The sequence below is a fragment of the Macrosteles quadrilineatus genome, unplaced genomic scaffold (genome assembly GCF_028750875.1).
Source record: "Macrosteles quadrilineatus isolate MER2022 unplaced genomic scaffold, UCM_ALF_1.0 Scaffold_3__2_contigs__length_128488019, whole genome shotgun sequence".
NCBI lineage: Eukaryota > Metazoa > Arthropoda > Insecta > Hemiptera > Cicadellidae > Macrosteles > Macrosteles quadrilineatus.
Window position 1 is genome coordinate 45,574,392 of NW_026542596.1, and position 27,368 is coordinate 45,601,759.

The 27,368-nt window shown below is 35.2% G+C and overlaps 2 protein-coding genes across 4 annotated transcripts in view; one reads left to right on the forward strand and one right to left on the reverse strand.

The window, feature by feature from the left end:
* LOC128990708 (glutamyl aminopeptidase-like) overlaps positions 1–17,308 on the forward strand; it is a 38,306-nt gene extending 20,998 nt beyond the window's left edge. For 2 of the 3 annotated variants that reach the window (XM_054413234.1, XM_054413235.1), the window contains 17 exons: positions 675–1,057; positions 1,238–1,385; positions 2,235–2,496; positions 3,175–3,345; positions 4,228–4,325; positions 4,613–4,747; positions 5,303–5,461; positions 5,616–5,752; positions 9,108–9,193; positions 9,307–9,431; positions 10,782–10,985; positions 11,830–11,909; positions 12,232–12,374; positions 13,341–13,470; positions 15,966–16,079; positions 16,580–16,688; positions 17,127–17,308. In XM_054413234.1, the coding sequence (XP_054269209.1) occupies positions 675–1,057; positions 1,238–1,385; positions 2,235–2,496; positions 3,175–3,345; positions 4,228–4,325; positions 4,613–4,747; positions 5,303–5,461; positions 5,616–5,752; positions 9,108–9,193; positions 9,307–9,431; positions 10,782–10,985; positions 11,830–11,909; positions 12,232–12,374; positions 13,341–13,470; positions 15,966–16,079; positions 16,580–16,688; positions 17,127–17,267 (2,625 nt within the window). In that variant the 3' untranslated portion in view covers positions 17,268–17,308. The remainder of the gene's footprint in view (positions 1–674; positions 1,058–1,237; positions 1,386–2,234; positions 2,497–3,174; positions 3,346–4,227; positions 4,326–4,612; positions 4,748–5,302; positions 5,462–5,615; positions 5,753–9,107; positions 9,194–9,306; positions 9,432–10,781; positions 10,986–11,829; positions 11,910–12,231; positions 12,375–13,340; positions 13,471–15,965; positions 16,080–16,579; positions 16,689–17,126) is intronic. The other variant, XM_054413233.1, reaches the window with a different exon arrangement.
* Positions 17,309–19,143: 1,835 nt separating this feature from the next.
* LOC128990286 (uncharacterized protein C16orf52 homolog A-like) lies at positions 19,144–24,020 on the reverse strand. The gene is made up of 3 exons (XM_054412612.1): positions 23,771–24,020; positions 22,470–22,682; positions 19,144–20,785 (listed from the first exon to the last, which is right to left on the reverse strand). Exons 1-3 carry the CDS (start codon positions 23,871–23,873, stop codon positions 20,598–20,600), a joined length of 504 nt encoding a protein of 167 aa, XP_054268587.1. The 5' UTR covers positions 23,874–24,020; the 3' UTR covers positions 19,144–20,597.
* Between the last annotated feature and the right edge of the window lie 3,348 nt (positions 24,021–27,368).

Genomic DNA, 27,368 nt, shown 5'->3' on the forward strand with positions numbered 1-27,368 from the left:
GAATAGCAAAAGGAACACTTGACAAAAAAATCATTAGAATCTGAGAACGTGGGTGTCATTTTCTTTTTTTGCTGGATGATTTGAAATGGATTGACCCCACAGTATAATGTTGTGTTTATAGATTTCCCATCCTTATGGAACAGCTGAAACCAATTTTATTATTAGTTCTGTCCGGTTTTCTGTAGATTTCGTGTTTTTGTTACTTGTTATTTCAGTAATTTAAAACCTCATTTAACCAAATAAAACTCTCTAATCATAAACAATAACTCGTCCACTAGCTATATAACCAAACAGTGAGACACAAATAATGAGAAACTAAAATAGGCTAATAGAAACAAATTGTAAACAAAACACGACATCTACAGATAACCGGACAGAACTAACAATAAAATTGGCTTCAGCTGTTTCATAAGGATGGGAAATCTACTAAGGGACTAGATGTTTTATCCATGTAAATAGGCCTACTTATTGAGAATTTCACAAATGGCACAGAGGCATAAAAAGAACAAAGATCTAGTTAATTAAAGTTGAATGAATGATACATTCCATTTATTTTTAAAGTATACTTAAAAACAAAACATTACGTTACTGTTAGTAGTGTAGGCCTATGTTGATGTTGACAACTTATATAGGCTAAAGCTTTGGAGAAATATTTACATTTTGTTCTTTTTCAGGGCAACCTTTGGGAACATGATTTCAAACTGTCTGAAAATGTTGTTCCGGAACTGTATAATTTGTTCCTGCACCCTAACTTAGAAAAAGGAACATTCAGTGGCATTGTTGATGTTACTTTAAACATTACGGCACCATGTGATTACATTTCAATACACCACAAAGGGTTGACAATAACTAATTCTAAACTGAAATCTGAAAATGGATCCTTGAATTCCATTAAACATGCCTTCGACTATCCAAAAAATGAATTCTGGATTGTGCAGCTGAAAACTAAAATCAACCCTGGTACTTATCGTTTGATCCTGGATTTCAGTGGTTCGCTTACAAATGATATTGTTGGGTTCTACCGAAGTTCTTATAAAAGTGAAAATGGTGAAACTAGGTTTGTATCACTTAGATTGTCAGGTGAAATGTTTGCAAGATAAGTAAAAAGTTTTAAATTAAATCACAAATAAAATGTTATGCTTTTATTTTCCTTGTACTAAGTTTGTAGTTAGTTATTTCTATAGGCTAGTTAAAAATTATAAAACTCAAATAATGTAGGTATTTTTATTTTTTATAGACACATAGCAACAACCAAGTTTGAGCCGACTTATGCTCGTAGAGCATTTCCCTGTTTCGATGAGCCTGCCTTCAAAGCTAAATTCAATGTTAGCATTGTTCGTCCATCCAAAGGCAACTACATCGCTCTATCGAACATGAACCAAGTGGTATGTGTGGAAAATTAATCAGATTGTTGCTCCTGTTCTTAAATAAGTCTTTTGTAAAATATGTTAAATCCGACTCACACTTCGACCCAAAAGAGTAGACTAGCATGGTTATGACATACGCTACCAACTGTCACAATTTGATGTCATAACGATAAATTATATGTAGCTTCTTCAATTGCAATTGGCAATGGTAAAAAAAAATTGCAATTAAAAATGATTCTCTTTGCTATGTCTGGATTTTGGATTTGCAATTTTCTTCACAGGAATTCAAAGGTATCTTTAATGTGCGTTTACAATGGCACGACTAAACTCTCTTCCAAAATCTTTAGATTATGAAAATTCTTCAATTCTGAATTATATCCTTTACTATCCTTGCAGTAACTGAGTGATGTGAACCTTGACCTCATTAACAATACATCTTGAACCATTTTCATCATTAGCTTTTTACTCAATATTTATTCACTCATTTATTTTTGAACAGGTCTTCCACTACATCCTGTTGGTGGTATCTTCTTCTTCTTAGCTTTCCTCTTTTCCTTGAGTCTATACCTTTAAAAATTCATTCTCTCCACATAAACTGATCATCTTATTGAGCATTTATAATTCTCACAATATTGTTTGACCTGTATTGTTTATTGCTCCATTTCCCCCCTAACTCCCCATACTTTTCCATCACTTATTGGTCCACAATCTAGTATCTGTACATTTTCTTCAAAAAATACCAGTGTAAAGCAGATTTACTTTTACCAACACATTTAAAGAATTAATGTGAAATCAGCCAGGTGTCTCTTAAAGAGGTTAAAAAATATGTTAAGCATTCTTCTCAGATGTTGTGGTTCATTGTTTTAGGAAGAAGTGCCGGAGTCGCCAGGTCCAGGATTAACAACTGTCAAGTTTGACACGTCAGTCCCCATGTCAACCTACCTTGCGTGTTTCATCGTGTGTGACTTTGAACATCTCCCCACCATCAAAACCAAACGAGGGCTCGATGTCAATGTATACGCAAGAAGTGGACAAATACAGAAAATGGACTATGCTCAGAAAATTGCCGCCTCTACCATAGACTTTTATATAGATTATTTTGGCATTGACTATCCACTACCTAAATTAGGTAGGAGAATGGCAAAAATTGTATAAACTATCCAAATAGATGAAAGTAATTTAAGCTTGTACTAATGTAAGAAAATCAACATAAACAATTATGGTTAATGAGTAAAATTTCAGAATGATAGTGAATTTCTAAATAATTAAATATTATTGGTACAACCTTTGACTATTGATATAACTAAACTAGGCATTCTATCTTCATGTTCAAGTTGTTGCCAGTTATTTAGGTCACTCAGCCAAAGTCCTATTTGACTAAGACAGAGGGGGGATTTAGGTTTGAGGAGGAGATAAAATTGTGGTATACCACACTAAATCAGAAAGTACGGGTGTTTAGAGCAGATACAGGGGCGGCAAAAGTGGTTATTTTGACTTCTGCTACAGTGTACAGTTCTTGAGATGGAAGTTGCACAATACTCGATTGTCTGCAATAATCATATAGCAGGGGAGTTCAGATCACCAAAGATCAGATAATGGAGTTACTGTAATAAGTTATACTTGGGTATTTCGGTGATTCTTAGAGTTGTTGTTAAGACATTGGGTGCGATGAAAATATCATTGGGTATTTCTCCAGGGTCTGAATTTTTTGAGAGAGAATGAGTAAATTAATAAAGTTTATAATTTAAAACATTGTCTTATACGGTTTCTAAATGTACTAAATTTAATTCCTATTTAATTATTGCAGATTTGATAGCAATTCCTGATTTTGTGTCCGGAGCCATGGAGAACTGGGGTTTGATAACTTTCAGGGAGACATCGGTGTTATATGATCCTGACTTCAGCTCCAGCGGCAATCAGGTCCAAGTGGCTCTAACAACCACACACGAGCTGGCACACATGTGGTTCGGAGATCTAGGTAATGTCACTGAATGTTTGGGGTCTTTGAACTTATCACTTATGATTGTAGATGGGTTGCTGATTGGTTATTGAACAATCAAAAGTTTGTAGGCCCAATTCTGAGTACAGTGCAACCCCGCTGATCTGTCACCTACGAGGCTGGGACCATGGCTGGAAGAGTGCAAAGGTCGGTTAGTCCTGCTAGACTTTTTAAAAATTAAAACTTAATTTCCAAAAAAAAGCTGGAACCCTAAACTAAAATTATGTCTTCGACATTCCCTAGTTCTAAAAATAATCTTTCTTTCAACACAGAAATGATGAAAATCCGTCAAGTGGTTGATTCAGAATCGTGAAATAAAAAAACCCTGCCACGTTTTAGTAAATAAGATTCCTAGTTTTAAACTAAAATGAAGTCAATTAGGCCTACTTTAACCAGTGAATATTTTGAAAACTTAATTAGGCCTATCCACAGCCATACCCGAAATAAACAAATTTATATGTTTGGGCTCTTCCCGCGACCCACCAAAATGGTTCCTGCTACCAACTGCTGGTATAGACAGTTACGCACAAAAATTATAGTATTAATCGTTTCCTTCTTCAGAACTAAACCTTCAGGAAGTTTTATTTCCCCCAAGTTATTTTTGTATTTCAATACCTAACTTAAGTTTTTTCTTACTAGGATTAAGTTTAACAATATTATTCAATCTCTTTATATCCCCTCGAGGTCTTCTTAAACTATCATGTTTCAGAAATTTCACTTTATATATTTTCATTTTCTCAAAATCAGTTGTAAAACTTATCTCATCTTACTATGAATTCAAGGATTTTGGATCTCATTAAAACATTTACTGTAGAATGTCTCTTTAGGCGTAGCTGTTATTAGTTTGATTTTGATTTTCAGTCACCATGAAGTGGTGGGATGACCTCTGGTTGAACGAAGGGTTCGCCACCTTCATAGAATTCAAAGGAACGCACCACAACCATCCAGAGTGGGATATTGTAAGAATATTGTCTTTTTGTGTTCTTACTATTGTAACAATTATTATTTGTTAAATTCTCATAACAATAACCAATAGACAAGTTGTTTAGTAGTTGTAATAATGAACTAATTGCAAGTAAAGGAAAAGGTTTCAAGACCCTGGCTTTACGGCCAGATCTTTTGACTGTAAATCAATGTTAACGTTTTACGACACATTTTATCACTGCACTTCTAACTTCTTTTATATCTTTGAAAAAATATTTAAAATTTTCAGTTAAGTATTTTTGTTTATTCTTTTTTGTTTTAGGACACGTATTTTCTTGTCCACGATCTGAGTGATGCTCTAAGCCTGGACGCAACTCTCAGCTCTCATCCAATAATCAAACACGTCTCTCATCCTGACCAGATTACTGAGATATTCGATCGGATCTCTTATGCTAAGGTAAACAAATGTATTATCTAACAACGCATAATCTAGCAGTAGAAAATTAACAAAATGTTATACAAAGTTCTTAAGGTAGTTTTGATGCAGGGAGGTGTTTGGTATTTATATGGATTTATCACTTTGTCCGTTTTAGTGAAGGATAACGTACCGCATGTTTTAGTGAAGGATAACCTGTTGAATGTTTTGTAAAGCTTGAAATGGGTTTAGTTGGTTCCATAACGTTGTAAAAACCATTTTCTAGGGGATTTGACTTGAACCTCATCCACGACAATTTAATTAATTAGGTGTACGATTCCAACACACGACGATTTAATTAATTAGTTGTATGAGTCCAACATTTAGTAACAAATATTGTAGCAAATCCAATTGCGCCTCAGATATTTTAATGCAAGAGAGACAGGACCAATCCGCAGCACATCCACTAATATGGAAGCATTTAGACTGTGAACTATTAAAAGAGTTTGTGACTATTAAAGAATAAATTTACTAGCTCAAACACAAAAAAATAATTGAAAAGTGCAGAAATGCAAATTACCCTTGGAATGATTGCAGGGAGCATCAGTGATCAGGATGCTGGAAGGGTTCATGGGTCCAGAAAACTTCAGACAAGGAGTCGTGTCCTATCTGAAGAACTTCCAGTACAAAAACGCAGACACCAACGACCTGTGGCAACATCTGCAGCAGTTCTCCAACGGTGTCAATGTTCCACATGTGAGAAAAAATGTTGTCTTTTTATTTGAACTTGAACTTAATAGTATATTTGATCACTAGAGGGTAAAGAGTCTTTTTTTATCCGACATATTTTAGTTTGGTTACAGTATGCTTTCTTATTTGTTATTCTAATTGTTCTAAATGTTTTTGCTAGGTGATGGACAGTTGGACTCGACAGATGGGTTATCCCTTACTGACCGTAACCAGAAAAGGAGACACTGTCACGGTTACGCAACAACGGTACACTGCCGACAAGAACGCTACATTTGATCCCAACGAATCAAAATTCAAGTTAGTTTCTTGTTTAGCTGTGACATAGTTATTAGTAACTTATCAAATCTGGTTTTGAAATTTCCAACAAAATTTAATGTATGTTACTTTAAAGATTTATAAAGATGGCAACTAATGTATGAACTACGAATCAAGAACACAATGTACATCACATTTCCAGGTCGACGTAGTTTCAATTTAGAGGTGACGAAGGGTGGTAAGGAGCAGTTGTTTTGTGTACCACTCCGTTTTCTGATAGGAACTGTTCAAAGACGCTAGAGGTAAATTGACTTCCATTGTCAGAAACCAAAATCATGGGAAGACCAAATGTAGCAAATAATTTTCTAAGTTCTCTTGTGCAAAATTCTGTAGAAGTATTCTTAGTAGGTATAACCTCAATCTACTTAGTAAAGGCGTCCACAATAATAAAGTACCAATGTCCTTGCATTGGACCAGCAAAGTCTATATGCAACCTTTCAACCTTTCCCATGGTCCCTGGGGAGCTAACCATGGATGATTTTGTTCCTTTCTTGGTTCATTTTGTTTCAAACAACATTGTTTGCACGATTATGCCAATTGTTCTATATCTTGGTCAATATTCTTCCATGCACAATAGCTTCTGGCAAGGGATTTCATTTTCTCCATGCCTAATTGCCCAATATGAAGTTCGTCAAGAACCTTCCGACGAAGGGATTGTGGTATTAGAACACGACATCCTTTGAATATACATCCGTCTTGAAGTGTTAATTCATTGTCATGGTACCCAAAAGCTTCCACTGATTCACTTTTTTCAAGTGCATATAGTAGGCTATTGGTTGAAAGTCATTGTCGTGGGCTGTTGACTTAGAAATTGTGGAACTACTAATTTGAAAAGAATCGAGTTGACTAAGTTGAAAAAGGTCACAGTTGTCCCTGCCTTTAGTTGAAGCATGGTCAGTTGGGAACCGAGATAAAAAATCTACGTTAGCATGATCCAATGTTCTTCTGTATTCAATTTTGTAGTCGAATCCAGATAAAAAGTGTGCATAATTAAATAATCTAGTAGCAGATATTGATGGTAATGTTTTTGTGGGGCTGAATATGGACACGAGTGGCTTGTGGTCAGTAATCAGAGTAAATTTTCGTCCATAACAGTACGGGAAAAACTTCTTAGGCCCCCAGTAGATGCCAGTGGCTTCCTTGTCAATTTGGCTGTAGTGCTGTTCACATTTTGTCAATCTGCGTGAGGCAAAACTTATCGGTCTCTCACTTCCATCACTGTAACGATGTGAAAGAATAGCACCAAGACCCACCGGAGAGGCATCCGTTGCTATTACCAGAGGCAAATCAGGATTATAATGTACAAGGACACGATCACTTGCTAGTTCTGATTTGACAGTACATTAATTTCATGTTCATACTCACTGCCTTTCTCCGAGCCATCTTGAGTCTGGTATTGCTTCAAATTTCTGTTAGTCTGGTTCTTTTTCTGTAAGCATACACTAGCTATGTGTCCAATTTTTTTTAGTACATTTTCTGCATTCAGCATCTATAAATTTACATTTGTTAGCTCGATGAGAAGGTGAACCGCATCTGTAACATGTCCCTTTTAGATTGTTACACTTTGTGTTGGGTCTCGTGCCGGTTTCTTGAAATGTTTGTCAATACAACATTTTCTTTGGCTTGTTCCTATCACTACTATTGGAATCCAACCTGTTCAAATCAAGGTGTTCCATTGTTTTGGGACATACAGTTTTGCTCTCAGATTTAGCTAGTTCCATTGCCGACGCTTCGTTAACAATGTATTTGTACGTGCGTTTCTCTGGTCCTTGAAGAAGTTTGGCTCGAATATCTATGTCATTCAAACCACGAATAAACTGAAGTTTAAGAAACATCTCTGCAACCGACTTTCCACAATTACATTAAATTCACAGTTGCTGGTTAATTTCTTAAGTGCTATTGAGAATTCATTTATGGATTCATGTTCTTGTTGAGTACACGAAATAAACTTGTGTTGTAAAGCCCATTGACTTGGCTGTGGTTCTACAAAATCCTTTAGTATCTGAAGTAACTCACTGTAGTCTTGTGTAAGTGGGTTTTCAGGTGCACATAAATCATAAAGTTGTTGGTGTAACTGGGGTGTAAGAGCGTGTAGTAGCATGTAAACTTTAGCATTACCATCTGTACTTAGATTTTTAATGTGTAAGAATATTTCAAGTCTCTTTATGAAATTTGTAACCGTTTCCTCTGGGTGAAAAGGTGTAAAACTTATACTACCCGACAATGAGGACCTGGTAATTGAACTATGTGTCGCCTCAGATGGATTGCTAATTGGGTGAAGTGGTGTAGACCTAGTGTTGGGACATTCATTCTCAATCAACTCTTAAAGTTTTGTTGTAAGATTTAAATACTTATCCTCGACATTACATCTACATTCTATTTCATGGTGCAAGTTTTCTTCATCGGTTAATGTATTAATTCGGTCCTGAATACTTTTGTAACGTTCCCACTGGTCAGCAATTGCTTTGAGTTTAACACTCACCTCATTTAATGTAAGACTACCTTGAGACTGGAATCTTTCTGCCTTCTTCAACTGTCCTTTTACTACAGCTCGTGCTTTCTTTAGATTATTTAACTCTTGTCCATCCATTCCTAGTTTTCCTCGTCGCCAATGTTAAATTATTTTCAAATAATAAGTAAATTAGTTCAGTGGAATCAAACTCATACTTTAATGTAAACAGAAAAACTAATACAAACAAAACAAATGCAAAATAACAGGTGATCATTAATTCACATACACATGGTCTAAAGTCAGTACATCAGTTAAACACACCAACATCACATTTCCATGTCGACGTAGTTTCAATTTAGAGGGCTCATGTTTTTGAGATTGACATTACTAAAAGCGTATTAGTGGTACTCTTGAGGCAACCCCTTTTTTCTTCACTTTCAGTTCTCCAAAAAAAATTATCTATCCAAAGTAAGCTTCTATGTACAGGCTGTACTTAACAAGTATGCTGAGATTTTTTTTTTTTTGCCCCACAGCTCCTTATCTAGTTGTAGAAGGTAATTTGATTGAGGTACTGTAAACTACCATTACAAAAGTCCCTATACACTGATGGAACCAACCTCTCTTCCAAAAATGATTTGGATTTATCATGGTATTGATAAAAGCTTGAAATAACTCCTTTGATTTTATATCCTACCCATTTGGGAGGTTTGGTGGAATGAACCCATGGTTGGAGCAATGTACTTTACTAACTCGATTCCACTGTATGTGAAGATTAGATATTGGACGTTAATATTGTCTTTTCTATAATAGCTAATTGGTAAAACAATACACTAACAGTACGTAGGTCTAACATTTACACTTTTAAAGTCCAACTTTCTTTTTTAGGTACAAATGGGATGTCCCTGTTACGATTTTCACCTCGTCTAACAACAAACCAACATTGAACTGGCTTTTGATGGACAACCCTTCATGTAAGTACTATCCAAGCAATCTCAACTTTTGTGGTTAAATCTCTGTCAATTTGGATTTCATTCAGTTTGTTGATTATTTAGCATTCTACATAAGATTTTTGTTTTATTTGCAGTAAGTATCAACGTGAGGGGTGTGGACTGGTACAAACTCAACTACCATTTTGTGGGCTTCTACAGAGTCAACTACCCTACAGAGGATTGGGCAACCCTCACAAAACTGCTCATGGATAACATTACGGTAGAAAAGTTGGGATTTATAGTTTTGATTTTTTTTTATATAAGCACTAAGAAAAAATTAACAAATTGTTTTGGCACTCAAACCTTTAAGGGATGTTAAATGGTAGATCTACAGGGGCGTCATTTGGGGGGGGGGCAGGGGGGGCTTTTGCCCCCCTGGTTCCTGGGCTAAAGAAAAAAATATGCTGTACTAGCTAATATACAAATATTTTCTACTGTCAAATCCTAAAAAGCACGGCAGACAAAAATCTACCCATTCTTGTACGGTAATTTGAAACAGAAATATTATTTGTTTAGTGTCTCAGTAGTACATTTTGTTTGAGTTTGCATAAATTAGTAAAGTTTTGTTATTCATTTACTTTTTCTGTTCTGTTCTGTACTATCAAACACTTACTTCTAATTTATAGTATATACATAAACATACAGATTTTTTAGAATCATTGCTTTGTCATTTATTTTTATGAATTATTTAAGCATTAAAATTATACACGTGTATCAACTTACGTAATTTATTTCGAACATTGTAGACTACCAGTTTAATATAGTTAAATAGAACCTTTTGTACTTTTGTGTCAAATTATTTTATTGATAATAACATTTGGTATGCTTTTAAGTACTTAAATACTTGTGTTTTATTTAAAAACCAAAATAAACTGTTATAAACTACAGGCTATGAATACAATTGTATTCATTGCTCATGTCTAAATTTTCTACAAGAGAAATTGGTCATGAATCTAATAACAAACATAATATTAATACATCATGGAACTCTTGATCACGTTTAGATGTAGATGACTAACTTACCAACATATTATTATGTTTCCGTCTGTTGTGGATAATTGTTAGTTTCATTAATTTTCTCCCTGAATTTAAATCCATTTTACTAATAATTTAGTTTTTATTCGCAGTGCTTTCAACAACTAAAATAAGCTTAAACCCCTCTTTTTTTGTTTCAGAGCTGCAAAATTTTCCAAAATTCCATACCCCCCAAACCCCCCGGTGTCCCCCCCCCCCCCCAAGGATTTTGTGAAATGTCACCACTGTAGATCTATATACTTATTTATTCTGCAAGAATATTTTGTCAGCAGGACCCTCGCTCTACAGTTATGAACTGATTTAAAATAAGTGTGGTTGGAATGGATTTAACTGAAGGGCAGAGCCCGAATTGCCTTTGTGTTGTGTGTTGGTCTTGTGTTGTAAGATTTAAAATTGTAGAAGAAACTTAAAACACAGGTGAATGACCCAAGTTTTTTTCTGTGTATAACTGTGTTTTCATATACATATTCACATTGTAATTGTACTTATTATTTATATATAATTTTACCACGGATCTCTGTTTGTAATTCCACAGGCGCTGGATGCGGCAGACAGAGCCAACTTGATCGAGGATGCCTTCAGTCTGGCTGAGAGTGGGAGGTTAGACTTCAGTGTGGCGTTGGCTCTGACGGGGTTCCTGGCGCAAGAGACGCACATTGTGGTGTGGGATCTGGCATCCAACCATCTGCTGAACATAGACGCTCATCTCTTGTACACTCCTGCCTACTCTGACTATAGGGTGAGGATGAGTAGTGTACTAGTTTCACGACTACTGTCATTTCAAATCACCAAACTAGTATTTTATTCATTCTGATAGCCCCTGGATTATGTGTGTATGAGTTTTTATATTCTGGCTTACAATCATTAAATTTACATAATTTAATTTCATGATAATAATGATAATGATAATTTAATCATTTAATTTTAAGCCTACATGTTTCGTTCGCAATGCAACGTCATCAAAGCTTGCAACATGTCAAAACATCAAGTTGCACTAAACAGTACACAACATTTAAACACACAAAACTTGATAGCGCTATTAATTTTTCAAAATTCATGTTTTCGGCCCCTGGAAAGACAATAATAGGTTTTTTACATACCTCAATCAAATAGTCCAATAAATGATATAGCTCAACAGCTTACATGTTTCGTTGCGAAGACAACATTTGTTTCTGTTTATAACTGCAATTTCATATACATATTCACATTGTAATTGTACTTTTTATTTATATATAACTTTACCACAGATCTCTGTTTGTATATATGTTGTCTTCGCAACGAAACATGTAAGCTGTTGAGTTATATAATTTATTGGACTATTTGACTGAGGTATGTAAAAAACCTATTATTGTATTAATTTTTCGTCTGTTTACTGTACAGTAATGTTAAATTTTGATGTTTTGACGTTTCTCGAGCTCTGATGATGCAAAACATGTCAGCTGTAAATTATTGAAATTTTGACATAATTTAACTGTCCAGTAAGTCATATCCTCAAAAGTCATATTTTATGATCAAGTAACGCAACATGCTGCGTGCTGCCAGCACATAAACAAATAACTAACCCGAACATTTTTGATTTCCAGCATTACCTGCGAAAACTAATCAGTCCTCATATCAATGACTCACTGTGGAATTTCTCTCCTGATGCAACTTTTCTTCAAAGGTAAAATTCTACAAAATATAAATAGTATTGTTTTATTGTAAATTTTGTAATTGAATACACTCCTTAGGAGGAACTTTATAATATTGTATAAGTTATAATCCTGATCAGTATACATAGGTGTTCTGTGACGCACAACATATCAGTCTAAAAATAAGCTAAAATATTGTATTTTTAATAGAAATTCCTAAAAGTTGGGGGGACTTAACCCCTCTCCCCCGTGCCTTCCCTACGGGACCGCCTATGTCAGTATATTACAATTTTTGTTGTTGAACTTGTAATATGTTGGTTTGTATTATGTTATCGTGGTTTGATTTTTTTTCAGATCTCAACAAGTGAAAATGATTTCACTAGGCTGTAGGGCAGGAGTGCCTGCATGTTTGGACAAAGTCAAACAGATGTTCAACACGTTTCTAGAGAACGGCACCAAACCCCATGTGGAGATCAGGAATGTTGTGTATTCCTTTGGTAGGTTTTCGATCTACCTTTTCAAAATAATGTTTTTTTTTTAACAAGATGAGTGAAGTTGTTGATCAAACACCCTACATCAACCTTTTAATAATTTATAGCTGACACATGTTTCGTAATACCATAGTAATGAGATAGTACAAACTGCTTGTCAGAAACCAGCAGAATGTTAGACATTGCACACGACTAAGTCAAAGAGCTAACATATCAGATGCTAACGTTTTGTCCAGCTTATGATACAGTACCAGTTGCCAACTATACTGGAGTTTATTATAATGAGAACTGTGGGGAGATGTTTTGCTATTTTCATATGTACTAGAATAAAGTGGCCATTTTAAATATTTCAACTGTTGCCATCTCACACCTTGGACTAATCTAAGTTTTTGCTATGGCTTGGAAGTCATTACTCCTATATCTGTACTCCATTCCAAATATACTGTGCAGTAAAAAAGTACCAGTTTGGGTGATACTAGCCATCCTGGAAAAACATCAGATTTTTCAATAAGCTTTTAATTATTTTTTTCTTTGTTTACTTCAAATTTTGAACTTTCCAAAATCCAAACACAAATATTGTCAGTCAAAATATCAATATGTATTAGTTAAAATCAAACACGTATAGAGGTAAGAAAAATTTACTTTAGCTCCTAAATGAGGGCTCCAAATATATTTTGATCAACTCTCGTTGAAATATATGGTTTTCAGTAATGTCGATATACTACTCCCATAAATACTGTGCATAGTGGAATTGAGTAGGGAAATGTTTTGTTTAAAGGGAAGTGGGCTGGTCTGTTCGTATAAGGCAGGACTTCAGTACCTGAGATTACGAGTTAAAATCCTGCCAACCGCAGAAGGGTTCTATCTAAGGGATTAATGCTGCAACCCTCTAAGTTTGGCCTGAAGTATGTAACATGGTCGGAGCTAGAGCTTAGCGTGACAGAGAGACATAAAAAAATTAATATTTTTTAGGTATGGCTGAGAGTGGGGAACAACAATGGGACCGTATGTGGGACAAATATCTGGCAGAAACAGATCCTCAAGAGAAGGGACGACTACGCAGGTCTCTTGCTACGATCAAAGAGCCTTGGATTCTTGCTCGGTCAGTATCGTCTAACGTATTGTTTTGTAGATGAAGTATGTATAATTTGTTCGTATGATGTATGAGTAGGTTGCCAAATAGGATAAGTATCTCAAAATCCTACGGAGCTCACTACCATTACACCCAACAGCTAACATTCTAAAAACAAAACAGCTAATATCTCAACAGATCAAACTATCTAAAAATAAGATGTGCTCATACATGATAAGTTCAGTACAACTTTAAACTATTTGGGTATGAAGTGACACCTAAGTGTGTTAAAGTGTTGTTCAAATAATAGTACAACACACTTAACTTTACACTTAACTTTAAATACAAAATAACTTTAGTACATTTTATTGCAATTCTCATCAGTAATAATTGTTCTTTCTGTTAAAAAGCTAACGTTTCTAGATCTATTTTCAACTGCCAGACTCATTAAGTTCTCTCACAAATACATAATCAATGTGGCACTATTGTGGTTACTCACGGACTGATGATTTCTACCTCTATGTCCTTTAAAAGTCAATAGTCCAGACGAGAAGCTGCTTACACTTTATTCATCTTTAATATTAAAATTTCAGTTTAACCTGTGTTTCCTTGGAAACAATACAATACAATGTTCTTTATTGTTCATTCTTTAGAATTACAATAGTGTCAATACAATAGTGAATTGTATGTGTTAATTTCCATAATTTTTGTAAAATTCCTTTATTGTGTAGAAGTGTCTTGCGATTAGCCACTTCTTCAATTCCTGGTGTAGCTTGTTGCCAGTCAGGTCTCTCAGGTAGTCAGGTAGATGGTTCCTCAGTTTGCAGCCGGTGTAGGAAGGTTTTTTCCCCAAAGAGTTGTTCGGTGAACTGGTAGGGCAAATTTGGAGCCATGACGGGTGTTGTAGTGGTGCAGGTCTTGGTTTCTTGGGGGGTTCACAAATTACTTGTATAAATAGGTAAATGTTAAAGCATAAATAATGTGTAGGGTATAAGATTCAGTTGTGGATTTCCTAAAAATAAAATTACTTAACTATTTTTTTGTATAAAAAAAACATAGAATTTTTATCTAATTGATTTATTTATAAATGTGCATCATTATTCCATGATGTACCGATACTTTGTTTTAAATATTATTTTCACAGTCAAATATTTGCATGCATTTTTTTTTAATTTCTTTTTTACTACGATGGTTGTTTAAAATTTAAAAAAATGCATCACCCACTTTAATAAATTAGATTATTAAGCACTAATTTATTTTTCCTTGTGAAATGCCTAACCAAATTCAAGTTTATGTCCTTAACACGTTCACTGCTAAAGGAAATTATAAAATCGAATCGTATTGCTAAAAAACTTTATTGTTGTATAACATTCCTTTTTGTGTCCTTATTGAAATACAATATTATATAATACGATCGGAAGTGAATATGACGTCAAAAAGTGACGTCATAATAATGGGTCAGTACTGACCCATCAGGAGCCAGAGTCAGAAAAAATGGAAATGTCACTGAATACATTATATATGTCACTAAAAATATATTTTCTAAAGATATATGTGGTCATTATGATAAAATAACCAACATAAAATAGTATATCAATTGATTGGAATTGATTATGACTTCATAATTTGACGTCATATACATGGGTCAGTGCTGACCCATAAAGAACCGGAGTATAAAAAATTTAAATATTAAACAAAAATGAGAGATATAAAAGATTTGAAATGTTAATATTATTGAAATAAAATAGTTTAAAAAATAATTGAAATTGAATATGACGTCATAAAGCACAAAAAAGTAGCAAAGCGAGGGGCTTTCACAGTATCGTGGGTCAGTACCGACCCAGCCGCCACGGCGGGAGCGAGACGCGGGAACCAACTCAACGGTGAACAAAGCAAGTCACACACTACACGCTAACGTGGTTTAGGTCCACCTTCGACTGACGCTAGGCTAGCACTGAGCAACATATTGATTCACTGCAGTGTGGGTTAGTACTGACCCGGCAGCATGAGCGATTCGATCGCCGTGGGTCAGTACTGACCCACCCGCAGCGAACGTGTTAAGACATGTATGTGTTGCAACATGTTCAGACACGAGGTCCCCTGCTTATACTTCTAGTTTTTAGGTTATGCTACCTTTGCTAACTAGATTATTTGGTGCATAGGTCGAGGGTCACGACTCCTCAATGCTACACTAATCGAGTCACTTTACTCGTTCGCCCTCCTTCTCTGCTACTGCCCATAGACCTACAGTTGTGTCTTAATCATTTCCCTTCTCAAACCCCACAAAGACACCAAAATCGTCAGAACTCTTCCTCTCTAAGTCTTTACTATCACTTTATGGCCGTACCGCTCAGACTCACTTCCATGGTACCTCCTCCACCTTCTTCACCATTCATTCAGCTATCCCCCTAAGTTACACAATCAGCCCCCCTTGTGCTTTCTGTATGTCCTTGGCCTTCCATCTCCCAGTTCCAATGATCCCAAAGACTCCTGCAGCCTCACTCAGTTATTTGTTTATGTTACAGGCTGATAGAAAGAGCAAAGAATGAAGATTATGTCCGATCTCAAGACTACTTTGGCTTGATGGCTGCAATTGCTGGAAACCCAGTTGGCAACAATCTTCTGTGGGATTGGGTCAGGTAATCCTAAGCTTGTAAATTTTTTGGGAGTTAACTGCAAACACAAGTTGTTCATGATTTTGATTTGTTATTCAATCTCAAACCAAACTAAATGAGAGATATGTTGCAGGCAAAAAGATATCGCAACGTTTTAATTGGTTTATGACGTTTATGTTCTGTTAAATCCTTCTTCCTCTCTTATCATTTTAGCATATTCAAGAGTAAATTACACCTGTACATTTTGTACAGCTTTGCATTTCTTTCATGTACGGAAATGCTACATATAAATAGTCGCAAATCACAACAGCCAGAAGGTAAAACATTAATATTTGACGTTCCAGTAGTAGGAAACAAATTCTAAGTATACTCACCATTTTAGATTCATATATCACCCTTTACTCACCAAGGTGTAATTAAGTATGTTAAGGTGTAAGTAAGGGGGTGTAATTTCTCCCTTACTTATATATTGTTGATACTTGCTCTAAGTTTTCCTCAGATTAATTTGGTATTAACCTTAACAGGGCTAACTGGCAATACCTAGTGGATAGATTTACCCTCAACAACAGAAGTTTTGGAAGACTGTTACCCTACGTGGCTGGAAGCTTTTCATCAGACATCAAATTGAAGGAGGTAATTTGAAATTCATAACTTGAGTTTTCTCATAAAATAGTTTCATTTTTTACTTTTAGATGCTGAACTAGTAACATCTATATGGACCAGCTGTGGCCATTTTTTTATTAAAAAGAACAAAGTTGAATGAACAGTCTAAAATTGTACTTTATTTCTCCCGTAGTTTTTGTCACTTTGATGGTTGACGTAACACAGAAAAAGCTGTAGCCTACAATAAGTTGTCCTTTCAGTTTGTCTTGGTTAATTAAAGAGTTAGCTAATTTGATGGAGATTGGTAATTTAGACCAGTCCCAGCATATCATCTCTGCTGGTTGGCTCAATTCAACTATGTCCACCTTGATTGTAAAACTGGTGGCCATTTTTTGCGATGACGGAAAGTAACATAAGGTGTTTGAAGAATCGTCCTGATTTAGTGACAGTACATTTAACTATTCACAGGTGGAACAATTCATTGCTCAACACCCTGAGGCAGGAGCAGGGGAGGCTGGGAGAAGAGCTACTTTGGAATCCATCAAACTGAACATTGCTTGGCTCGAGAAGCATCTGGCCCCACTCACCGAGTGGCTAAAGACTGCTTGAACTCTTTCTGTTCCTTACAATTAAAGTATTTTGTAATTTAATGTGTTTCTTTATTACTCATAACAAACTTCCCCATAAGGATTTGTCATGGGATGGAGTTCAGATAGCAACCTATTTAGAGAGAGGATTGGTGAAAAAAACAGTTTGTCCCTGGACTTAAACTGGTTACAGTACTTGATTTTTCAGATAGGTAAGCTAAACTCTAGTCTACCTTTTAATTCGCATCAGATACGTTTTTATTCAATTTTCATCAGCAAGACTGGGAATGTGCCTTAGGAAATATTGCCAAATATATTTTCTTTATTTTAATCCTCGACATTTTAGAAAAACCAGCTATTTTGATATATTGGGTTGCTGGTATTAATTTAAAACATTGTATTTACTTTTCATGAGATTCATTAAATCTGTCATCTAATTCAAATCACAGTACAACTTATTGGAACATTTCAAATAAAGATCAACAATATTGTTTACTCAAATAGTTTTTTATTTACAATATCTCTACAAACATTAAAACAATTTACATTGATAAGTACATCAGTGACAGCTTTGTCAGATCTATAGATTAAATGATAATATTGCTTGTAAAATTACAAATGCTGATAATACTGTCTTAGTCATGTTCAAGTTATAAAAATACACAAGTACCTACGTAAAGTCTGATAACATATTTTACAACTAAATAATACATAACAAATAGCTTTTAATAGTATTACGTACCGCTACAGACTGTTGGCATTCTGTTTTCAAACATAGAGCAAAGAAAGGTAGGGATCTAAAGTGCATTGAATAGATAGAGCTCGCTGAGACTGGTTTTATGCACATCAGCAGCCACTGCTTGTATGACGGCTGACCGAATCAGTCACAGAGTAGGGGTGTGCGAAGCAGCAAAAAAATTTGATGCAACTCGATTCGAAGCAACACGGCATTTTTTTATTCATACTTGCCAATGGAGTGAAATAACAATAGGCTAATAAAAATTTACCACATTTGTGTAATGCAAATTTTTGTTGATGTGGTATTAGGCCTTTTCATAAATATGACACATATGAATTTTAGGTTAAAAAATCGTATAATCATATTAGAAGAACCTGTATTGCTGGAAATATCAGTGAGCTGCTTTACTTGCCTATTTCATAATTTTTACTTGCAGAATCATATTGTTAAGCATATTACCTATTTTATAATAATGATTTTACAAATAAAGATATGTTTTGGTGTGTAAACAAATAAAAACATTTGCAAGATTTATACTGCAACTTTCAATTGCAATGAGAGGATAAAATCAGACCTACAAACAACAAGGTGTACATAGCTTCAGACCTATAACAATACCAAATTTATCAGTCTAAAATATCAATCTTACTAGTTAAGTATCAAGTGACAATTTTTAAGACTTGTGTTAATGATTTTGTAGTGACTTGTTTTGGCTATGTTTACAGTGGTAAAGTATTTCTTACACTGCTTCACAAAACTTCTTATCATTTGCAATGTCAAAACAAAAAATGATAAAATAATTAAAGCAATATTGACAAGCAAAGAATTAGTTAAATAAGAACGCCTTCGCAAAGGAAACACAAAAAGAACGCGCTCCTGTATTGCAGGTATTGTGTTGACTTTCTGCAGGTGTTTTTCGTATAGGCATAGTGACTCCATCATGAATCGAATCGTTTTTTTTATCACCACTGAATCGAATCGTGATTTGATGCATGGAATCGAAATTTCGATGCATCGCACACCCCTAACTGAGCAGGGACATTTTATTTGGTGCCTAAATCTCACAAGTGTTGGAGGGGGGGGGGGGGGTTGTGCTATATCGTGTTGTATACATTTTAAATTAAAATATTAGTAAAAGCAAAAACCATTCAATATTTCATAATTAACTACAGTGAAAAACAAAATGGAGAAAATACTACATAGAGTATGGAAAATATGACTGCCGCTGTGCACAAACACACCAGTTTGATTCAAAATATTAAGGAACAAGCTAAACTTTTGGCAGAGGCGTTTCCAAAATCTGCTGTCAGTGTTTAGAGAATGCAACGTTACATTTGTGACATTTTTCCTGCCGCCATAAATGCCTTTTCACTCAACAGAACTTGAAATGTCCAGCCACTGTAAGGCCTCGGGTACGATACGAGCGGCGAGCGGTGAGCGGCAAGCGGCGAGCGGCAACCTGAGCGGCACGTGAGCGGCGGTGGTGGCTACGATACAAGCGGCACATTTATAACGCTCATCAAGTTTCCCAAGTTTTATGAGTTAGTTTAGTATAAAATGGTAAACTATGCTTACCTGCAAGACGTATTGCAACTTTTGTTGCTATCTGACAATTGTTTGCCTTTAAAGAAAAACTTAGTTTTTAGAAAAACCTTAACCCTAATTTTTTCCCATACTTTTCTGGTGACTGAAGTGTTTTAAAACTTCCGTGCTGGTCATTCCACAAACATTCCCTGGACTGCACCCCACGTATCGACCCGTATCGCACGTTTGCTGATGTTTCCCTGTCATTTTAGGCCGAGCTGAAGCATGACTCACCTGAGCGGCGAGCGGAGTTTTTGCGAAAATCGGTTTTGACTTGGAACCATGAGCGGCGCTGAGCGGTGCCGCTCGCCGCTCAGACGTATCGTGGCCACCCTCAACAAATTTACACGCAACTAAATGAGACCCGATGTCAGAGCGGCGCTGCTCATGCCGCTCGCCGCTCGTATCGCACCCGGGGCCTAACCATGCATAAAACCAGCCTAAGACTGCTCCAGTCATAGGCCATCTCTAGGTTTAGTTTAAAAGAATTATATATGGATAACAACTACTGTATGACACTTTTAGAAGGTTCAAGGTTAAATTTGTACTATTTTAGTTTGGTTTTGTTCTTTGTTCCGTGGGCTTTTATTAAATGATCCTAGCTAAAATAAAAGCTAATTTAGGGCAGTAATACTACCAAACTAATAGATCTCACTCCATTCATAACATGCATTCAGATACTTTAAAATACTACATCAGCCCAGTGTAATCAGATATTTCTTTAGCAAATACCAAACGCCCAATTAAGGACAGATGGCTCACTTGCTAACCATACAAAAGCTAATGCCTTATCTCAAACAGAATTGGATTTGAGGCCTTTTGATTTGTTATGTTGTTGTGCTTTTTGTTTCGATTGGTAACCTATCAGCTATCCATTGCCTACTAAGTACAAATAAAAATCCAAATCTAAAGATAAGGTTAATGCCAGTATCTTATATATTACACCACTTCAGCACCTTTAACCCTAATCTTGTTCACAGATCTTAGTAAATATTTACAATGTGTTCATCCCATAACCTTACAGAGTGCTTAGAAATGAGGTAAGCAAACTTTCCCAGCGAACAGTTCCGAGATAACTGTGATCCAGAGGGACAAAACAAACAGGATGTAGGAGACTCCAACTTGGTGACTGTTGGGCAGTTGATACGGCTGACCACCAATCTCATCTACATGGAAACCCATGGGGAATATCACTGCGGCCAGGCAGAACAGCACCACTGCAACATTCGTAAATGCTTAATCAAATTAATAATATATTTTTTTAACAGCAAATGATAATTCTAACAATAACTGGACCAGTCTTTTATATGATATATTGACGTGAAGGGAAAAATACACAATTTAAAATTTTTTTTTTTCTCAACTATGGTATTTATCAGGGTTGTACTTCAAAGGTGACACGGCTCTTGAAAAAAAAACTTCACCGATAATTATTAAGGGAATTCCATTTTTGAGCCAAGCCTTCATTCTTGCGATTGTCGAAAATGTCTGCAAAGATTACGCAATTGAAAATCACAATTTCGTTGTGATTGCAGCAGACAATGAGAAGTCTACACAAATGCAAAATATGTTCATGATTTCACCGCCACCACAAGAGACGTTCATGATTTTACCACGATCCTAAGAGATGAAGATGATGTCTCGGCAAACGGGAAAGAATTCAGTGTTTGCCGCCATTGCTAATACAGTAGCCTATTTATGGATTTTGGTAGCTAACTTACCTAAGCTAATTAGGGTGTGTTGCTCCTAGTGGGTAAGGTTTCAGACTTGCGGAAAGGAAAAGTTCTATTTCCAACATATTCACAAAATATGATATGGATTTGAAATTATTTGACCTTAAAATCGTGAGAGAATTACCTTAATTCAAAATGCCACTTTTGACAACAATAAAAATACCCCCACCGCAGCAATCCTGCAGACATAGCGAATTTTCATTTGCCTGATTGGATTTACACTAAAATGTTTCCTTAAAAATATCACATTTATTCCCTATTTCAATATAATTAGTTTAACTACTTAGGTTTGCTGCAACAAGGAGGGTAAAAAAGTGTTTTTTTGTTGTAAAATGTTAATGGGTACTGTAGTTTGGTAAGAAATGAATGTATTTTCCAAATTTGGTCAAAATATGCACATAAACAAGCAAACTACAACAGTTGACGTATTCTCCATAAGAATAACATGGGAATTTTAAAATTACATTTTTTTAAAATTTTCTCCGTAACCATTAGGCGGATAATAACTCTTCAATATACTAAATTATTTTTTTTTTAAGCTCTACAAAATGGTTTGGAAAGAAATTTTGTGTTTTTAGGGTCAAAAATGGGAAAAACCTATTTTTTCCCATAAAACTCCCCATAAACCCCCGTTCCCATAGTCCGATCATGCTGGTTTGCAAACTCGTTCGAATAAATGTAGGTTTGTTTACACTTTTGTCCCGAATTTCATCAAAATTGGATCATTTTTGCTCGGGTTATCGTGCTAACGGACACACATATATATATATATGAATTTAAACGGAGCTCCAACCGAAAGGTGAGTGAGCGTAGCGAACGAACTTCAACCAGGACGTGATTGAGCCATGCGAACGAGATCATCTTGAAAATTAAACGTAATGGTACTTAAATTAATAGTCAAAGGCAAGACAACGTCTGCCGGGTTCAGCTTGTATATATATGAATTTAAACGGATGGTATTTTTGGCCTCTAGGGACCTCAAAACAAAAAAGTAAATCAGTCCCGGGTCCAGGTCTTACTATAAGTACTACGGTAACAGCTTATTCCCTATAGGCCTATGGGAAATTCGCTAAAAACCACATAGCTTCTAACTTCATAGCCTGTTGGTTATTAGGCTTATTTTAAGATACTGTTGTGTAAGGAATCAGGATTCAAATTAACAACTTACTTGCAGTAAATCCGACCCAGCGAGCATAGGGGATGACATTCCTATCCCAGTGTGAAGAAGCTAATAGAATTATGGTTGTTGTGATGCAAATACAGCCAACAAAGATGCAGACCAAAGCCAACAGCCACTCAGGCTGGAGATCGGGTGTGAAACAGATTTGGGGTCGGTTGTATAACGTCATGCATGTCCACATCAGGCCTAATCTTGTGTCACCTGTAAAACATTAGGCCTATAACTTAGGCTACCATAGTGATGTGCGTATCGATACGGATACCTATATAAGTTATCGATTCAAGGGACTGGAAAGTATCGATATTTTGTATTGATACATGGGAGCGTATTGAAATGCCCGTATCGATATACCTATAACCAATATCGAATCGAACATCGTATTGTTTATTTATTAATATAAATCTAATTTTTTAAGGTAAATAATCTTTCCTCCTAGCTTCCTCCCCTCAAATGTAATATAGTGGAAATTTGATATTTTATCCTACCATCCTCAAAAACACTGATATACATGTATTTACAGCTACGTTTTGCAAATAACCTCAAACCTAGCCTATGCACATCAGGAGGGCCATCATCAATGGAAGTTGTACCCTCAGTATCCATATTATATTATTAAACGTGTAAGTAACTTAAGCCTAACTCCCACCATTATAAGTACTTTTTCTATAAGTCAATTGATTATCCATGTGCAAGTTTTACAATTAATTTATCAATTCTAAAACACAAACTAGACACATAACTTAGGCATAGGCCTATTATTAACTGTTAATACTGTTCAATGAAATGGCCACCATACAAAGTAGGTATTTTAAGCCAAGCATGAATGGAGATGAGTGGCACGATCTTGTAGTCTTGTTAGTGACTAAGGCCGACATTCCTTAGACGCAGCTGTTAATTAATAGCCCATACAGCTAATGGCAACTAAGGGACCTACAGTTTATAGTGGAATCCGAACCACATTTTTCCCTTGGTATAAAAATTGGTATTATTAAGTATCAGGATAGTACTGCGGGTAGTCGTAGTACTCACTCGTGCGGACGTTAATCCACACCAGGGAGTAGTGCATCCACAGAACATGCCTATAAATATCCACAGTTCGTGACCTCCTAGTAGCTGGATTAACTTGCATGACGACGCCACCCGTCCCTATGGTTTGTTATTTAACCTAGGCTAGGCCTACTAAGTCCAGCTACCCTCAACCCTCCGGGCATGTCTGTTAGGTCCATGCTGGTATTTGAATACTTCGGTGAACTATAATTAATAGGCTAGGCCTACATGTGACTCCTTACCTCCAACATCAGTGATAATCCAGTCAGGCATAGCTAGGCTAACTATGGCAAAAACATCAGCAGCCATGAACAAAGTGCCTGATATTAACGTCAGTTTATCCATATTCAACTTGAAATATGTTCACAAACGTTGAAAAGTGTAATCATCAAACTATAATATTATAACGAACATTAATAACAGTTTAAACACTGTCTTTAATTGCACAAACGAAACAACAAACGAGTATTTACGTTTTGATGATTATCAAGGATCGTCAGCTAAGGTTGTTTTGACAGTGGAGAGTGAGCAAATTCTTCTTCTTTTCTATGGTTCCGCAGACAAGGCTTATTGCCATGTAACTCTAGTGTACTACACTGTATAATTAAGTATTGCTGATAAAATATCCAAATAAAATTCAAAATTGTGTTTCAAACGACATTATAACAGCAGCGAAGGAAACACAAAGGGAACAGAATATAGGTAGGAATATTCCTAACGATGCTATTACCGGTATACCTAAAAGTATAACTTGAGCATTTGCTCGCAGGCTTCAAGTTCAAGTCTTGCAGCTAGGGTCTAACATCTCCTGGATCCGTAATAACATAAAACATCTGTCCGCATATATGGATATTTTTAATCACTGAAAGACATAAAATTTCCTCTAAATTCTTTCAAAGTTTTAGTTTTTACCATAGACAAAAAGAAGTTTTTACTTAACAATTGATTTGTGCTGGTAAAGCTTGAATTTTTTGTATAGCAGAGAGTGCTGGTTAGTTTTTTGAGAAATTCCCATATAGGGATAAGCTATTACCGTAGTACTCATGATAAGACCTGGACCTGGGACCGATTTAATTTTTCGTTTTGAGGTCCCCAGAGGCCAAAAGCACCCTCTGTTTAAATTCAAATATATATATATTATATATACTGTATATATATATATTAGTATAATAGCATGCTTTGTACTTTACTGTTCGGTTTTATATTTAGAGGATGCGTTTTTGTTTATGATTGTATCGTTTTATTTGGTTAAACGGGGTTTTAAATTACTTAAATAACAAGAAACAAATTGTAAACAAAACACGACCTCTACATGATATTTATTCTCAATTGACAACTGTGATCTCTTCTGTGATATAGGCTAAGTTTTACATGTATGTTATATAAGGTCTACTGTGATAATGTTCATGACTCTGTTACATTTTCTAGTTTATAGTTTTCTTTGACAATGTCTATTGCACAACTGTGTCTAATGACAATAAAGGATTCTTATTCTTATTCTTATTCTTATTCTTACAGTGTACCGGACACAGGGCCGCGTTAAGGATCAGTGGAGAACTGGGCAAACCCAAGATCAGCGCCCCCTTTTTTCCTAGTGCTGGCGGGCGCCCTCAAACCACCGGCACCCCTGGGCATATGCCCAGTCTACCCGTTTATAAAAGTGGGCCTGACTGGACAGAACTAACTATAAAATTTGCTTCAGCTTTTCCATAAGGATAGGAAATATACTAAGGGAGTAGCCTAGGTTTTATGGTTAAAGGTTCGAACCACAGAAAACGTACTACTGTTCGAACTGTTTAAGTGAACCAAGGACGACTATAGGCAGCGCGCACAACAATAATGTTATAAATCTTCTGTCCTCGCAGCCAGGAAAAAATAATAATAATTCAGTGCAGGTGAACGATTTTTATTATTCTTTTCAATATCTGGAATAATAATACCCCCGCCGCAGAAAACCTGCAGACTAAGCGAATCTCCATTTACCTGGCTGGATTTCTACAAAAATATTCCCTGAAAATTGTCAGATTTTTTCCTATTTAAAAAAACATTAAGTTTAATTAGCACCTAGGTATGCTGCCACAGGGAAGGTAGGTTTTTTATTGAAATGTTGATAGCTTAGTATGAAATTTAAAAAAATTCCAAATTTTATTAAAATATATCCATAAACAAGCAAACTATAAAAATTTTATTTACTCTCCATAAGAATAACATGGGAATTTTAAATTTTAAATGCCTAAATTTCTGTTTGTCGGTCTGTTTGTGATTTTTAAGAATTATTTTATATCTTGGGCATTTTTCAAGATAGAAATTTCAAAATTGCTATAAAAGTGTGCGACACAAAGTTCAAAAAGATCGAATAAAAAATAACTGAAATATCATGATTTTAAGTTGTAAAATGAGGTAAACCTCATTAAAACCCTAATTTTAGCCTTATTCGAGCCAATTTTAAATCGTGATATTTAAATTATTTTTAATAACAACATTTTGAACTTGATGTTGTTTTATGAAAATTTGTTAATGCTAAATGAAAAACGCGTTGTTGAATTGTTTTCCTAAAATATGCAATTTTTTTATTTGAGTTTAAAAAGTTAAAACTGCTGCTGTTTTGAAATTTTAAGTTGCATTAAGATAACTTTTTTTTAACATGGGTCTCTTTCACCTTAACATAATACCACGTTTCATAAAGATTGGCTAAACAATCCAAAGAAAAAAATGTTAATGTAAAACTTACTTAATGGTTTATATCTGGTTAACGAAGCGATTTTGGATAAAGTGTTATTCTAGATTTCTCTTAATTTTCACTACGTATGACTTACGTTAGATTTTGTGTTTTCATAGTATCTTTGACTGAGATACCTTGAAGAGATCGCGTACGCAATGCAAATAATAGGGATATGATGAGAAATAATCTTTTTCGCCCTTATACCCTTTCAACTATAAAATCAAATATATCACGGATTTTGAAGTCACGAAGAGACGCAGGTTGCTAGTTGCTGATAAAATGAAATATTCCCTAATCTGGGGTGTGATTAATTACACTACACTGGTTGAATCAATTTAAACTGTGAAAATGAATATTTTCTCCTTCACTATAGTAAGAGAACGACGATCTTTATTTGCTTTACATTTTTGACATTACTGCAATTTCGACATTGTGTTAATTAATTAGTTAGCACAATTAATTAGATAGTTAGCACAGCAATTGACATTTTTCATTTAGTGATGTAATGTGTTTGTTTATTATGTAATGCCGATTTAATATTTTTTATGAATTGGAATTGTACTGTGTCCTTTTTTGCCTTTTTATGAAGATGCATTGCTAATTTACAGGTAATCAACTTTAAAATGAACATAGCAACTATTGGTAATTACCGAAGCTAGGATGGATTACCTGACAGATTAATCACTTGATCTTGGCATTGCATTTTATTGAGGAAGGCTGTTACCCATATATTGAGCATTCGTGGTCACACCAAGAAAACATTGTGTTGTATGTTGGGCCAAAACTGTTGATTTGAGTGTTGTGTTTACAGATATATTCGCTTTAAAAATTACGAACTTAAAAATAATATTATTTTTATAGTAAGTTTCTTAGTTATTTTATTTTGTACTCGAATTGAAATGTACTGGAAGACCGAGCCATGTATCGGTATAGTTAATTTCGATTGTAAAGGCAATATAAAGGAAACTCACGTTTTATTTACATTGCTTATGATTTAAGTTTCAGTGGAATTTCAATGTATTTATGATGGCAATTTTAACCTGGCAATCCACAACACATTAATTTATTTTACGGTCAAAGGTAAAAATCACCCGTTTATAATAGGCAGCCTACTTGCA